Source organism: Pavona decussata, unplaced genomic scaffold (assembly GCF_977016875.1).
Source record: "Pavona decussata unplaced genomic scaffold, jaPavDecu1.1 SCAFFOLD_213, whole genome shotgun sequence".
NCBI classification, from domain to species: domain Eukaryota; kingdom Metazoa; phylum Cnidaria; class Anthozoa; order Scleractinia; family Agariciidae; genus Pavona; species Pavona decussata.
This window is the reverse complement of record NW_028145618.1, coordinates 307501-323913: the sequence shown is the minus strand read 5'-3', so window position 1 is coordinate 323913 and position 16413 is coordinate 307501. Positions and strand designations below refer to the sequence as shown.

Here is a 16413-nt window from a genome sequence, read left to right as displayed (position 1 = left end):
TGTGAATGAAAACAGTAATTTCACGACATTATAGGACGAAAACAAGCTTCGCACCAAAACGAGGCTGCGCCTCGTGCACATCTAAGAAAATGTGTCCCACATGGGAGCAAAAGACGCTGTCGCGTCTTATATAATGTTTTTAGCATCATCAGGTTTTCGGAGCTCCCTCGGCGGGTGGACCGGTGAGGGTGGGACTCTGCAGAGACTCTGCGCCCAGTAACTCTACCCCAATGAGGGGGGTAGGGGGGAGCAGAGACGGGGGAGCATTTTGCTCAAATTATTTTTCATTTTTTTTATTGTTATATTAACATGTTAAAAGGCGCGTTTTAACTCGCATCCACTTCACATGGATGTATCTGGCATTGTAAATTCGATGTAAATGTTTAGAAAGCTAACTTCTTGTCCCCCTTTAAGGGGGCAATTTACCTAAATTTGAATGAAATTTAAAGAGGTTTTAAGAAGGGATAGAAGAAAGAAAATGATTTTTGGAACACCAACAGACAGTTGATACCCACGCAAGAGCACCCCGGGTTGTTAGTGGACTAACTGGTATCCGTCTATTAATTATTAAATACAAATTCTAATTTTTAAACTTCACTAAATCTTCAACATTTCTTATTTCTCTTAATTTAACCAATCCTTCTAAAACCAAACTACCCCTCCCAAATATATCCAAAAATCACCCAAAAATTTACAAAATACCCCACAACACAGATTCACGGGATAATGATAGGGTTTTTGGATTGCTTGAAACGTGAATGAGAAATTGCCGTTAAAGCCATGTCAAGTGGCAGAAAAATGGCGTTTAGGTGAATTGCCCCCTTAAGACGAACATTTTAAAAAAAATCGTTAATGTAATCGACATCAACCTAAAAGATGTAGAGAAATCCACGAGTTTAAGACTTCTGCCAGAGTTGTGAATGAAAACAGTAATTTCACGACATTATAGGACGAAAACAAGCTTCGCACCAAAACGAGGCTGCGCCTCGTGCACATCTAAGAAAATGTGTCCCACATGGGAGCAAAAGACGCTGTCGCGTCTTATATAATGTTTTTAGCATCATCAGGTTTTCGGAGCTCCCTCGGCGGGTGGACCGGTGAGGGTGGGACTCTGCAGAGACTCTGCGCCCAGTAACTCTACCCCAATGAGGGGGGTAGGGGGGAGCAGAGACGGGGGAGCATTTTGCTCAAATTATTTTTCATTTTTTTTATTGTTATATTAACATGTTAAAAGGCGCGTTTTAACTCGCATCCACTTCACATGGATGTATCTGGCATTGTAAATTCGATGTAAATGTTTAGAAAGCTAACTTCTTGTCCCCCTTTAAGGGGGCAATTTACCTAAATTTGAATGAAATTTAAAGAGGTTTTAAGAAGGGATAGAAGAAAGAAAATGATTTTTGGAACACCAACAGACAGTTGATACCCACGCAAGAGCACCCCGGGTTGTTAGTGGACTAACTGGTATCCGTCTATTAATTATTAAATACAAATTCTAATTTTTAAACTTCACTAAATCTTCAACATTTCTTATTTCTCTTAATTTAACCAATCCTTCTAAAACCAAACTACCCCTCCCAAATATATCCAAAAATCACCCAAAAATTTACAAAATACCCCACAACACAGATTCACGGGATAATGATAGGGTTTTTGGATTGCTTGAAACGTGAATGAGAAATTGCCGTTAAAGCCATGTCAAGTGGCAGAAAAATGGCGTTTAGGTGAATTGCCCCCTTAAGACGAACATTTTAAAAAAAATCGTTAATGTAATCGACATCAACCTAAAAGATGTAGAGAAATCCACGAGTTTAAGACTTCTGCCAGAGTTGTGAATGAAAACAGTAATTTCACGACATTATAGGACGAAAACAAGCTTCGCACCAAAACGAGGCTGCGCCTCGTGCACATCTAAGAAAATGTGTCCCACATGGGAGCAAAAGACGCTGTCGCGTCTTATATAATGTTTTTAGCATCATCAGGTTTTCGGAGCTCCCTCGGCGGGTGGACCGGTGAGGGTGGGACTCTGCAGAGACTCTGCGCCCAGTAACTCTACCCCAATGAGGGGGGTAGGGGGGAGCAGAGACGGGGGAGCATTTTGCTCAAATTATTTTTCATTTTTTTTATTGTTATATTAACATGTTAAAAGGCGCGTTTTAACTCGCATCCACTTCACATGGATGTATCTGGCATTGTAAATTCGATGTAAATGTTTAGAAAGCTAACTTCTTGTCCCCCTTTAAGGGGGCAATTTACCTAAATTTGAATGAAATTTAAAGAGGTTTTAAGAAGGGATAGAAGAAAGAAAATGATTTTTGGAACACCAACAGACAGTTGATACCCACGCAAGAGCACCCCGGGTTGTTAGTGGACTAACTGGTATCCGTCTATTAATTATTAAATACAAATTCTAATTTTTAAACTTCACTAAATCTTCAACATTTCTTATTTCTCTTAATTTAACCAATCCTTCTAAAACCAAACTACCCCTCCCAAATATATCCAAAAATCACCCAAAAATTTACAAAATACCCCACAACACAGATTCACGGGATAATGATAGGGTTTTTGGATTGCTTGAAACGTGAATGAGAAATTGCCGTTAAAGCCATGTCAAGTGGCAGAAAAATGGCGTTTAGGTGAATTGCCCCCTTAAGACGAACATTTTAAAAAAAATCGTTAATGTAATCGACATCAACCTAAAAGATGTAGAGAAATCCACGAGTTTAAGACTTCTGCCAGAGTTGTGAATGAAAACAGTAATTTCACGACATTATAGGACGAAAACAAGCTTCGCACCAAAACGAGGCTGCGCCTCGTGCACATCTAAGAAAATGTGTCCCACATGGGAGCAAAAGACGCTGTCGCGTCTTATATAATGTTTTTAGCATCATCAGGTTTTCGGAGCTCCCTCGGCGGGTGGACCGGTGAGGGTGGGACTCTGCAGAGACTCTGCGCCCAGTAACTCTACCCCAATGAGGGGGGTAGGGGGGAGCAGAGACGGGGGAGCATTTTGCTCAAATTATTTTTCATTTTTTTTATTGTTATATTAACATGTTAAAAGGCGCGTTTTAACTCGCATCCACTTCACATGGATGTATCTGGCATTGTAAATTCGATGTAAATGTTTAGAAAGCTAACTTCTTGTCCCCCTTTAAGGGGGCAATTTACCTAAATTTGAATGAAATTTAAAGAGGTTTTAAGAAGGGATAGAAGAAAGAAAATGATTTTTGGAACACCAACAGACAGTTGATACCCACGCAAGAGCACCCCGGGTTGTTAGTGGACTAACTGGTATCCGTCTATTAATTATTAAATACAAATTCTAATTTTTAAACTTCACTAAATCTTCAACATTTCTTATTTCTCTTAATTTAACCAATCCTTCTAAAACCAAACTACCCCTCCCAAATATATCCAAAAATCACCCAAAAATTTACAAAATACCCCACAACACAGATTCACGGGATAATGATAGGGTTTTTGGATTGCTTGAAACGTGAATGAGAAATTGCCGTTAAAGCCATGTCAAGTGGCAGAAAAATGGCGTTTAGGTGAATTGCCCCCTTAAGACGAACATTTTAAAAAAAATCGTTAATGTAATCGACATCAACCTAAAAGATGTAGAGAAATCCACGAGTTTAAGACTTCTGCCAGAGTTGTGAATGAAAACAGTAATTTCACGACATTATAGGACGAAAACAAGCTTCGCACCAAAACGAGGCTGCGCCTCGTGCACATCTAAGAAAATGTGTCCCACATGGGAGCAAAAGATGCTGTCGCGTCTTATATAATGTTTTTAGCATCATCAGGTTTTCGGAGCTCCCTCGGCGGGTGGACCGGTGAGGGTGGGACTCTGCAGAGACTCTGCGCCCAGTAACTCTACCCCAATGAGGGGGGTAGGGGGGAGCAGAGACGGGGGAGCATTTTGCTCAAATTATTTTTCATTTTTTTTATTGTTATATTAACATGTTAAAAGGCGCGTTTTAACTCGCATCCACTTCACATGGATGTATCTGGCATTGTAAATTCGATGTAAATGTTTAGAAAGCTAACTTCTTGTCCCCCTTTAAGGGGGCAATTTACCTAAATTTGAATGAAATTTAAAGAGGTTTTAAGAAGGGATAGAAGAAAGAAAATGATTTTTGGAACACCAACAGACAGTTGATACCCACGCAAGAGCACCCCGGGTTGTTAGTGGACTAACTGGTATCCGTCTATTAATTATTAAATACAAATTCTAATTTTTAAACTTCACTAAATCTTCAACATTTCTTATTTCTCTTAATTTAACCAATCCTTCTAAAACCAAACTACCCCTCCCAAATATATCCAAAAATCACCCAAAAATTTACAAAATACCCCACAACACAGATTCACGGGATAATGATAGGGTTTTTGGATTGCTTGAAACGTGAATGAGAAATTGCCGTTAAAGCCATGTCAAGTGGCAGAAAAATGGCGTTTAGGTGAATTGCCCCCTTAAGACGAACATTTTAAAAAAAATCGTTAATGTAATCGACATCAACCTAAAAGATGTAGAGAAATCCACGAGTTTAAGACTTCTGCCAGAGTTGTGAATGAAAACAGTAATTTCACGACATTATAGGACGAAAACAAGCTTCGCACCAAAACGAGGCTGCGCCTCGTGCACATCTAAGAAAATGTGTCCCACATGGGAGCAAAAGATGCTGTCGCGTCTTATATAATGTTTTTAGCATCATCAGGTTTTCGGAGCTCCCTCGGCGGGTGGACCGGTGAGGGTGGGACTCTGCAGAGACTCTGCGCCCAGTAACTCTACCCCAATGAGGGGGGTAGGGGGGAGCAGAGACGGGGGAGCATTTTGCTCAAATTATTTTTCATTTTTTTTATTGTTATATTAACATGTTAAAAGGCGCGTTTTAACTCGCATCCACTTCACATGGATGTATCTGGCATTGTAAATTCGATGTAAATGTTTAGAAAGCTAACTTCTTGTCCCCCTTTAAGGGGGCAATTTACCTAAATTTGAATGAAATTTAAAGAGGTTTTAAGAAGGGATAGAAGAAAGAAAATGATTTTTGGAACACCAACAGACAGTTGATACCCACGCAAGAGCACCCCGGGTTGTTAGTGGACTAACTGGTATCCGTCTATTAATTATTAAATACAAATTCTAATTTTTAAACTTCACTAAATCTTCAACATTTCTTATTTCTCTTAATTTAACCAATCCTTCTAAAACCAAACTACCCCTCCCAAATATATCCAAAAATCACCCAAAAATTTACAAAATACCCCACAACACAGATTCACGGGATAATGATAGGGTTTTTGGATTGCTTGAAACGTGAATGAGAAATTGCCGTTACAGCCATGTCAAGTGGCAGAAAAATGGCGTTTAGGTGAATTGCCCCCTTAAGCTCACCAAAAAGTTTTTTTTTTTTTAATGTTAAAGGCAGGCGCACTTTTGCAAATTGCCAACCTTGTAAAAACAAGTGAGGGGTAACGGAAGAGGTGCGCGAACTAACTATTTAGCCCACAAAAACCCTGTTTTAAGGCTTAAAGGCACGCACACTTTTGCAAAGTGTGCTCTGAGGCGACTTACATAAGTTGCTGATTTGAAGGTGACTCTGCGTCTCAGGAAAGTTGTCATGCGCTAGCCGCTGAAAATAACCTAACGCATTCACCTTTTCAGTTTCTCGACCAACTCCAACGGAAAGCAAAAATGCCTTTTGGCACCTTCCCTATAAATCATTAAATTTGCACCCCTTTCTCTTGTCTACGACCATACCACAGGGAAAGCACAGGTTCTCGTCCGATCACCGAAGTTAAGCCCTGTCGGGCGTGGTTAGTACTTGGATAGGTGACCGCCTGGGAATACCACGTGTTGTAGGCTTTGTTTTTACGTTTTTGGAGGCTACCAAAACGCCCCAAAACCCTTTTTAAAGCTTAAGGGCAGGTACACGTTTACAAGTTTCCAACCTTGTAAAAACAGTTCAGGGCTAACAGAAGAGGCGCGCGAACAAACCATTAAGCTCACCAAAAAGTATTTTTAAAATTTTAAAGGCAGGCGCACTTTTGCAAATTACCAACCTTGTAAAAACAAGTGAGGGGTAACGGAAGAGGTGCGCGAACTAACTATTTAGCCCACAAAACCCTGTTTTAAGCCTTAAAGGCAGGCACACTTTTGCAAAGTGTGCTCTGAGGCGACTTACATAAGTTGCTGATTTGAAGGTGATTCTGCGTTTCAGGAAAGTTGTCATGCGCAAGCCGCTGAAAATATCCTAACGCATTTACCTTTTCAGTTTCTCGACCAACTCCAGAGGAAAGGAAAAATGCCTTTTTGCACCTTCCCTATAAATCATTAAATTTGCACGCCTATCCCTTGTCTACGATCATACCACAGGGAAAGCACAGGTTCTCGTCCGATCACCGAAGTTAAGCCCTGTCGGGCGTGGTTAGTACTTGGATGGGTGACCGCCTGGGAATACCACGTGTTGTAGGCTTTGTTTTTACGTTTTTGGAAGCAACCAAAACGCCCCAAAACCCTTTTTAAAGCTTAAGGGCAGGCGCACTTTTACAACTTTCCAACCTTGTAAAAACAGTTCAGGGCTACCAGAAGAGGCGCGCGAACAAACCATTAAGCTCACCAGAAAGTTTTTTTTTTAAATTTTAAAGGCAGGCGCACTTTTGCAAATTGCCAACCTTGTAAAAACAAGTGAGGGGTAACGGAAGAGGTGCGCGAACTAACTATTTAGCCCACAAAAACCCTCTTTTAAGGCTTAAAGGCAGGCACACTTTTGCAAAGTGTGTTCTTAGGCGACTTACATAAGTTGCTGATTTGAAGGTGATTCTGCGTTTCAGGAAAGATAAGATGTTTCCTTTGTCCACGAGAGGAAACGATGACGTAAAATGACGTCGTGATTGCCAAATGGTGGCCATTTTGGAATTCTAAACGTCCTGAAAACGCCGAAATTGAACAGAAAAGAACTCAAAACCAATAAAGGATCAGCAATATGGTCTCGAAAAAACAAAAGTTAGGTTCAGAAAAGTAATTTTCCTCACTCTAAAAAGGCGTCTTTTTTATTTTCCGAAAAAAACTCTGTCAAAAATTATTTGCCATGGTAACATCAAAATCAATCAACACTAACCGACCCCCAAATTTTTTTTCCTGTAAACTGCCTATGCCTATGCTTAACAGTATGCAGGATGTCTGTTACATACATAAACCAGTTTAATGGCCTTAGAGCTCTTATGAGTCGAAATCTTCTCTAACTCAGTGTCAAGCATCCGCAGAGAAGAAGGTATTATTTTTTTCCCGAGAAGGCGTAGCCTGTGTCATTGTCTGACATTATTTGTTTACTAGGATTAAAACAACCTAAATGATTAAATTGGTCGCGTTTCTTTTACAAAAGGTGTAATACGTGGTCGTTCAAACTTGGCGAACCTCTCGCACCCATTTACTATTTTTTAACTTTCCCGTTTTCTGTTCTGTTAGGAATTGCTAAAATGGAAAGAAAAAGCTGATATAATTTTATTTCTTAACAGGAATTTATCCAATGCATTTCAGATTTAGACGCTTCTGAGTTCTCGTCGCAAGTTCCCAATATCTTCCATTATCTGGTTGCTTTTGAATGGCAACACATGGTCCTTGAGAATAAAGCCAATTTTTGCCCAGAAGAATTGCCCGTTGACCAACTGAAAGAAATCGCAAGTGTTTCAGGTATGAACTGTCGAACGACACAAGATAAAAAGCTTACTTGTCACGCGACCCCTTCGTCTTTCTGTGTTCTTTGTTTAACTTCAAACTGTGATACAGAAGTGTCAGTAGCTTGTTCTAGGTGTTCAGATGGCGGAGAGTGGTGTGAAGAAAATTGCTATTGGAGTGATTGATAATTAGGGGGAGGGGAGACATGTGAAAATGCAAGAGATACCTCTTCGTATGTAAGTAGTAATAGGTCACTGGAATTACTCCGTATAGGATAAGGTGAGTACGTGAGTAGGTGATTAGATTAGACAATATAAATCTTAAGATCCAATCAGGGTTAACTATTAGCGGGCAAGCCTAGCCAAGTTTATTGCTGTCATTGTGCAAGAGTGACGCTCGTTAGTAAACCTCGGCACTTATTAGCATGGAGGAAGTCAAAAAATAAATATGCAGGAAGGCACTGACTAGGCACTTAATTAGTATGGAGGAAGTCATTAAATTAGCATGCAGGAAGGCACTACCTTATCACCTACTCATCTACTTACCTAATCCAAAACGGGGCTAATTCCAATAAACATATACTACTTATGTAATCCCTACAGTCTGGCTGACTGTGTGTCTCTCTTCGGCGCTCGCGCAATTTCAATCTAAGCAAGGTCTATAAGAATCCAAAACGCAAATTGAGGGTAGCCACGCATTTTTGAGAGATAATTAAGCAATAATATCTCTAAAAAGCGCCAAAATATAAAACAATATATGGGACTTTTTCCTAAATTAAATGTTAATTATCTCTGTTATTCACGTTGTCTTGTATCTTATGTGTTTGATAGCGGCACTTTTCATTCTGATCCTATTTATGACTTTATTTCTAAATCTGTGGTAGGAATTCCAATCGATTTTTCTTTACGCAGCTGCATAAGTATCTTAATTACAAAACTGCGATGGTCATTCACTTATTCATCCGCACAACGCTCGCGCGCAACATCCAGGATAATGCCAAGGTGTAAATAGTATAGCCAATAGTATTCGAAGACTTGAATAGCCCCTCACAGCGCCCGGAAAAACTATTCACTGCATTGGTATATCTGTGTTATTGAACTAGCGTGAGGTCTGTATTGGGAAAATATTGGTCGAGTTTTTTTTTTTTTTGGAAATTTATGGACCGACCCGAGGGAGAGGTCTACAACTTGCAAAAATGGGAGGAGACCAATATTTTCCCAAAACGGACCGAACAGGCTAGTTCAATAAGGTTTTTATTATATGGGCTTTCCCACCTGCTGTTTTCTAGTCCGCATAAAACTTGTTTATGAAAAAAAGAGAAAAAATTGCACGAAAGTAAGAACTCCGACATGACGGTTTGAACAGTTCCTACTTGATAAGCTTAATTTAACACATTTTTTGCTTTGTTTTTGTCAAAATTGAAACACTTAGCTCTTTTCAAACGTACGTTTTAACGCAAGTGGTCCATCTTAGCGGTCTGTATAGGAAAGTTTGAACCTCTCAGGGAGCCAATCAGAATGCTCCGTTTCAGCACAGATCAGTTCAGCTATATAACAAATATATGTGTGTGTGTTATTCACCAACCGGGATGTCCGTAATGGGAAAAACTGTGTCCAAGGTCTCAATTTTGCCACCCCCCCCCCCCGCCCCCCCAAGATAGAGGGCACAGTTTTTCCCAATACAGACCAACCTAGGCCTGTGAATAAAACAAGACCCAGGTCTTGCAACCAGACACGCAACAAATCCGCCCAAGTTTGCGGGCAAAATAAAAAAAAATTTCACCCGCTGGCGGGACCAATCAGATTGCATTATTTACAGAATTCCGCCCTCTCGCGCACTGGGTAGTAACACGAAAAACTGTTCCGGGGCGAATAAAATATACCTTTTAATTTTTTTCTGTAGGCTTCCTGGAGAAAGAGGGCTTATCGAATGTTGGTAAGCAATGATTGTTATTTTGTAAAGAAAAAATATGTTGCAAGGATTCTCAATTGCTCTTTTGTTCCTTTGACTTCTACTAGGAAAGCAATCGCGATTGCGATTACAATATTTACACAATATTTATTTACCCCTACTTTCAACGCATACAGGTAATTAGTCATTCTGGGTGAAGGGGACTAGATACTTGGATGGTTTATGCCAAGCATGCACATCTGGCCAAGCTACTTACTTACAGCGCGCTAAATGTTAAATTGCTGGATCCGTGTCGGGGAGCAGGCATACTGTCCTATATGAACTATTTATGACTGCCTGGCGCAAAAGGGAATGGTTTTTAAGCCGTTTTTGATCCACGAAAGGGTATCCATGCCAACGATTATGGTCTGAAAATGGCAATGAATTTTTGCAGAAACGGGGATGGAGATTTGATAAAAGTCTGAAAATTGCTAAGAAGAATTTTGAGGCTAGATGTGAAAAAGAGTACCGAAAAATTAGCTATTTTGTTCTAAAATAGGCTTAGGCTTAGGGGTTCCGCAGCCCACAACCTGACCATTTAGAAGGAATAAGATTGTCATATATTAGGCTTCGAAGCCCCATACTCAGTAAATGGTAATATGTATTCGTGCGAGCGTCATTTCTTTCAGTTATATGACTCTATCAAAATGAATGACGATATGATTGGATACACTACGAAGCACGTTAAATGGCGCTCTTGTGGACACTACTGTAAGAATGAGCTGCGAGTTTCACCTTGTGAAGAAATGAGTAAAACCAAAAATAGCTGCAGTCTCAGAAGACAGTACCCCCTCAGTTGTTCTTTGACGTTTCCAATGGACTACAGAGCCATCCATCCACCCATCGACGACCCATCATCTATCCATTCATTCGTTTCTCCAAGCTCGTTTCCCGGGCTTTTCCCTTGTAAACTAAAAGGGGCTGGACCCTCCTGTTAGCTGGTCACGTGCATACCATAAATAATTCGTGGACGGCTTATTTATGCAACCTGTTGGGTAATCCTCTAATTTTATTGATCGCTGGAATTCCCCTCAAATACATGATGTTGCTCAATTTTAAGCAGGATGGTGACACTAGTAAATCGAAGAATTTTTAATCCTTTGATCAGGATAGTGACTAGTAAATCAAAGAATTTTAATCCTTTGATCTTGTGTGTGGTGCAGTCAACTGCAAAAAAAGATTCACGTTCGTAGTCCAGTCAGTGTTTTGGCTTTGCAGTGGAGCACATGAATATTGTAATAATTTGACATCGACAAGAACATTCATCCTGCTGGTGGAATTTTGATAAACGAGGATGATTGCCTTCCAAACAACAGGGCGCAGGACAGCTATTCCGGATAAATTTAAGGGGCAGTTGTGGAGAATGCAAATCGAATTTGTTGATTTAAATATATGAACGTGAGCAAAAAAAGCGACGTGAGATGCTACGTACTTGTTGATATATTACTCAGAAGACAGAAGCCGACGATGTTTGCCTGGTTAGCATGAAGCGAAGGGTGACCTTTTCGGGAACATGCATCTTAACAAGAAAGGCTATTAGAAATAGAGCGCCGCATTTAAATGCGCCAAACCATACTTACGGCAAAAAAAGCATAGTGGCAAACTTAACAGACACGAGAAAAGAACGAATTATAAAGAGATTAGGCAAAAGCCACAGGATTAATGAGAAAAAAAATGACCTTCACATCGTACTCAGTTTTACAGTATCGGAACTCCAGTTTTTTTATTGACATCAATTTAAAAGGGCAGACAAAGAACGATGCTTTTGTCTCCCTTAACCGGTAAGAAGTCAGGTAGGAGCTGGAATAGTATACTTGGTACTTGGCGATCAGTTCTGAAACCATTTGGGAGAACGACAATAACATCTTGGACTTTCAGCATATATTCATAACTCTTCACTTGAGGACTGAGGCTTTAAGCAAACTGAAAGTGACAGAAGGAAATTTACGGCGGTTTTACTTAAGAGTCAATTACGAATACTTTGTCTGTTTCTGCTACTTGCGACGATAATAATGCGCAAGATTCGAGCCTCGATGGAGCCTACGTAACAGACGTTTATTTAGCCAAGCACGAAACTCCCGTGGATTTTACACATTATGGATAATCTAGTCGTCGATAATTTATTACATCTGTTTGATGGACAGGTGATCAGCCAATGTCAGAGTCTTAACCCGCCCCTCCAAATTTAAAAGGGAGAAACACTGGAAACGAGGTTTTCGCTTGTTCGACCGCCTGTCTATCTGACTCTCTTTCTATCCCATATTCCATTCGTCTTTCTGTTTGTCTATATGTCTGTTCATTACCCGTATGCCTGTCTGTCTGTCTGATCAGAAAGTAGTTGATGACAGTGCTTAATAACCCTACCTATTCCTGTATTTTTCTTGTCTCCTCGGGCCGGCAGGGAAAACCTTACCATAACTTCACAAGCATAAAAGCTACGAACAAGAGATTTATAGGGTAGATAGCGCGTCCAAAGATGTTGCCTTTGAGGTCCACAATGGGAAGGGATGATTTCAGCCATCTTGGATTTCTTGATTTTCTTTAACCTAAGAAAACCATCAAAATTGCCCTAAAAGTAATTAAGAGCCGTCCTCTGTAAATATCGACTATCGTTGTTTGGACGAGAAAAAATGAAATCCCTCAAACTTTCTCAGAAGAATGGTCTATATAAGTGATTCACATAAATATAACTTTCAGCTCAGTTCGATTCGTATTTTAGCTGTAGTGCGACCATCTTGGTTTTACCGCTCTGAGAGGGCTTTCGGCGGCCATTTTAGGCCGCACTTTTAAAAATTTGCCTTTCAAAGAAAGCGTTACAAATCCGAACAAAATCTCATTATTCGAGACAAGCAAATGTTTGTTGTTGTGTTGAGAAGCTTTTTTGGGAATTTGATCGAAATCTGATTTTTTTACAAAATTTTTAATTACTTTCCTATTGAACTACTCTTCAAGTGCCAAAAAAATGGCTGACTTTAAAGGAAAATATCGCTAAAGATACATCAGTTGGCATCCTAAAACAGCATCCTGGTTAAAGAGCAATGTCTCGTCTGTAAGAATATGCAATAAAATTTTTGGGCAGTTAAAAACAGAAAATTATAGAAGAAGAAGTTTTAACTGTACTTTTGTCAACAAACACCGCCTTCGTAATCAGCATAATAACATGAAAATAACGATTTCCTAAGAAACTAATGATAAATTCCACTTACCTCGTGAAATATCGAGAACTGGATATTTCAAAATATATCAAATTATAGTTTCAGTCGGATACAGACGCATTTTCGATGATTTGTTGTGCGAAATCACTGTAATACACCGCAGGTGTTAAACTGAGTTCAATTCTTCAAAGTCCGTCATAACCATCGGCCGAAAAAATTGCCATCCGCCCCATAAGCTGCCGTGTGCAAGGTGTCAAATATTTCTTTGTTCTCCTTAATGACCAAAAATTCTTTCAGCAACCATTTTTAAAGCCTGCTTTGAACTGGAGATTCTCGTCAAGAAATCGTTTATGTTCCGTCGACCTAATCCGCCGTGATTAAACAATGAGATTGCGTTACAGAAACGCGCGCACATCCAGACGGGCTGGGGTGGGGGCGGGGAGGAAACAAAAATGGAACAGCTCCTTGATTTAAAAAAAAGGGCCATTCAAGATTACTATTAAAGGTATGTTATGCATGTCGGGTACTAAGTAGGAAATTGCTGTCCCAGAACAATGTGGAGTATGATAAGCCCTTGTGCTCTGTTTCTTTGGTTGGAGCGTGGCGGGGGGGGGGGGGGGGGGGGAGGGGGGCAAGTAAAACACTAACTTACAGCATCAGTTAATCGTTGGTCTTCTGTTTATGGTTCATACATGTTCACAACTATCCCAAGCTTACTGACAGCTATATATTTGTAACTGATTAGGTAACAGTGAGAAAGGTATATTCACCGGCACGTAAAATTAATATGAGGGTTTGTATGGGAATACATGCAAATAAACGGCTTACATAGAATTCCAATAAAAAGCGACTTACCTACTTGTTTTTTTTTTTGTGTGTGTATTACACTTGCCTGTTTGTGTTTTGGAACGTTGTCATAGCTTTTATCATTACGAGGACTTGGAGCCAGAAAAACTACTAAATCTGAACATCGTTGGAAATGCTATATCAAATGTTACGAAGCGCAACCGGCTGACAAATAGGGCACAACAGCTAATAGTTAGTGGCAGTTATTGAGGGTAGCAAAGGGTTTTTTTGCGACGCATGATGGCTAATAAATAAGCAGCGTGACGGGTGATGGAACCCGTGCGTGATGCGTGACTGGCATCACAACGAGATGCGTGATTTTCTTTTTTACGGGCGCGTGACGCGTGATTTACCAATTAGATTTTCATGATAAATGAACTTTCTTTGACCTAAAAGTCACGATAGACAAGAAGGGAATAAGACAGTATAACGTAGGATTCACCTTTCAGGGTACATTCAGCATTTTTTCCTACAAGTAAGTCGTCGTTATACATGTATCTCTCAAAATCAATTAACACACAATCAATCTAAGAAGATGTTGCATGCAATACAATTTTCAATAATGCGTCCTCGAATAGTTTGGAATCTTACATGATTAGCTTAGTGCACTTACTTACGTGATGCGTTATTGCTTTAAAACGGTTTTCGGTGATGCGTGATTCAATTTAACATTAAACGTGATGCGCGATTGATACTCCCCCTCCCCCCTCTGCCACCCTCTTTATTGAAAACCCATATGCCTTAAATATTTGTTGCTGCTCTTTTGTTTTTACATTAGATAACTGCATGAGCCTGAGGCTCATGCAGTTAATGTCCTGTTTAAACGGAGCTGCATGTTTGCACAAGATTGCTAAACAGCTGCATGTATGGTGCTTTCCACGATCTTGGGATATTTGTATTATACTATGAACTGTGTAAAACTCGCGTTGTGATTGGTCTAGAGGAGTGAGTGATTAGAGTATAGACGCACGATTGACGTCATCGAGTGGTGTGACCGGCGCACGTGATCAGAGTCTAGAGTCCAGCCAGAGCGACTAGTCAAAAAAAGTTTTGCAAACTGTTTTTGCGAGTAGCGGACAAACACAGGCAAATTTTCTCAGGAAAGGAAAACTGTTCAATAAAAAATTGGACAAAGACCGTTGAGAGTGACCTCAACCAGGATAGGAAAGCTATAACTTTGTTGTGACGTGAAAAGGAAGCAAATATTTGTCGAAATATGTCGCCGATAGAAATCCGGTAATGGCGAGTAATCGATTACAAATCGCAGTGAAGCGACTTACATGAAGTAATATTTTGAGGTCAGGATTTCCTTCTGGAATAAAGGTTAGTTTTGAAAATATTGTTAGTGAAATTTTTTCGGATTATACTCTAATTTAGAAGATCAAAATTGCATGTGTGTAGTAGTCCAAAACTGAGTTTGCTGGAAAGTTTTTGACTCAGCTCAGGCAACGCGATGCCCGCTCACGAAATGTGTCGAAATGTCTTGGTTATTGTATAAAACAAATAGATTCCATTTTACCGTGGGTCTGTACTCTGATAACGCACAGAGGACGTCAAAACGTGGTGAGAATATCAGTCACGCTACTCGCCTGCGGCTCGTAGCGTACTTCTTTGTTCTCACCACGTTTTGACGTCATCTGTGCGTTATCAGAGTACAGACGCACGGCAAAATGGAATCTATTTGTTAACCCTAAATCAAAATATTCGCACATCATGCGAAGCATATTTACACCTAGCTTTTGAAAGCCGTTTGACGCATTAAAGGAACAAAGGTTGAATGAGACATAAACAATTGGGTGTATTAGCTGGCAGTTTCGAGAATATTTGTTCGGGTTGAAGAGTAGGCAGCTTGATCCTCAGCGGCAGTCGTGTCGATATGACAACGTTCCAAAACACAAACAGGCAAGTGTAATACACACACAAAAAAAAAACAAGTAGGTAAGTCGCTTTTTATTGGAATTCTATGTAAGCCGTTTATTTGCATGTATTCCCATACAAACCCTCATATTAATTTTACGTGCCGGTGAATATACCTTTCTCACTGTTACCTAATCAGTTACAAATATATAGCTGTCAGTAAGCTTGGGATAGTTGTGAACAGGTATGAACGATAAACAGAAGAGCAACGATCGACTGATGCTGTAAATTAGTGTTTTACTTGCCATTCCCCCCCCCCCCCCCCCTCCCACGCCCCAACCAAAGAAATAGAGCATAAGGGCTTATCATATTTCACATAATTCTGGGACAGCAGTTTCCTATTTAATACCCAAAATGCACAACATAGCTTTGACAGTAATCTTAAATGGACCTTTTTTTTTTCTAATTAAGAAGCTGTTTCATTTTTGTTTCCTCCCCGCCCCCACCCCAGCCCGTCTGGATGTGCACGCGTTTCTGTAACGCAATCTCATTGTTTAATCACGGCGGATTAGGTCAACGGAACATAAACGATTTCTTGACGAGAATCTCCAGTTCAAAGCAGGATTGAAATGGTTGTTGAAGGAATTTTTGGTCATTAAGGATAACAAAGAAATATTTGACACCTTGCACACGGCAGCTTATGGGGCGGATGGCAATTTTTTCGGCCGATGGTTGTCCTGACGGTCGTGACGGATCGACTTTGAAGAATTGAACTCAGTTTAACGGCTGCGGTGTATTACAGTGATTTCGCACAACAAATCATCGAAAATGCGGCTGCAGCCGACTGAAACTACAATTCGATATATTTTGAAATATCCAGTTCTCGATATTTCACGAGGTAAGTGGAATTTATCA

General features: G+C 40.1%; 1 protein-coding gene and 2 non-coding genes across 3 annotated transcripts in view; all 3 read left to right on the top strand.

Annotated features, from left to right (window-relative positions):
- The first annotated feature begins 5759 nt into the window (after nucleotides 1–5759).
- LOC146460413 (5S ribosomal RNA) lies at nucleotides 5760–5878 on the top strand. The gene has a single exon (XR_014857661.1). It is a non-coding gene; the product is annotated as a 5S ribosomal RNA (ribosomal RNA).
- Nucleotides 5879–6369: 491 nt separating this feature from the next.
- On the top strand, nucleotides 6370–6488 carry LOC146460412 (5S ribosomal RNA). The gene has a single exon (XR_014857660.1). It is a non-coding gene; the product is annotated as a 5S ribosomal RNA (ribosomal RNA).
- Nucleotides 6489–7529: 1041 nt separating this feature from the next.
- The window catches only part of LOC146460411 (uncharacterized), a 10147-nt gene continuing 1263 nt past the window's right edge, over nucleotides 7530–16413 (top strand). The window contains exons 1-2 of the mRNA XM_085088184.1: nucleotides 7530–7705; nucleotides 9593–9625. Of these exons, the coding sequence (XP_084944310.1) occupies nucleotides 7627–7705; nucleotides 9593–9625 (112 nt within the window). The 5' untranslated portion in view covers nucleotides 7530–7626. The remainder of the gene's footprint in view (nucleotides 7706–9592; nucleotides 9626–16413) is intronic.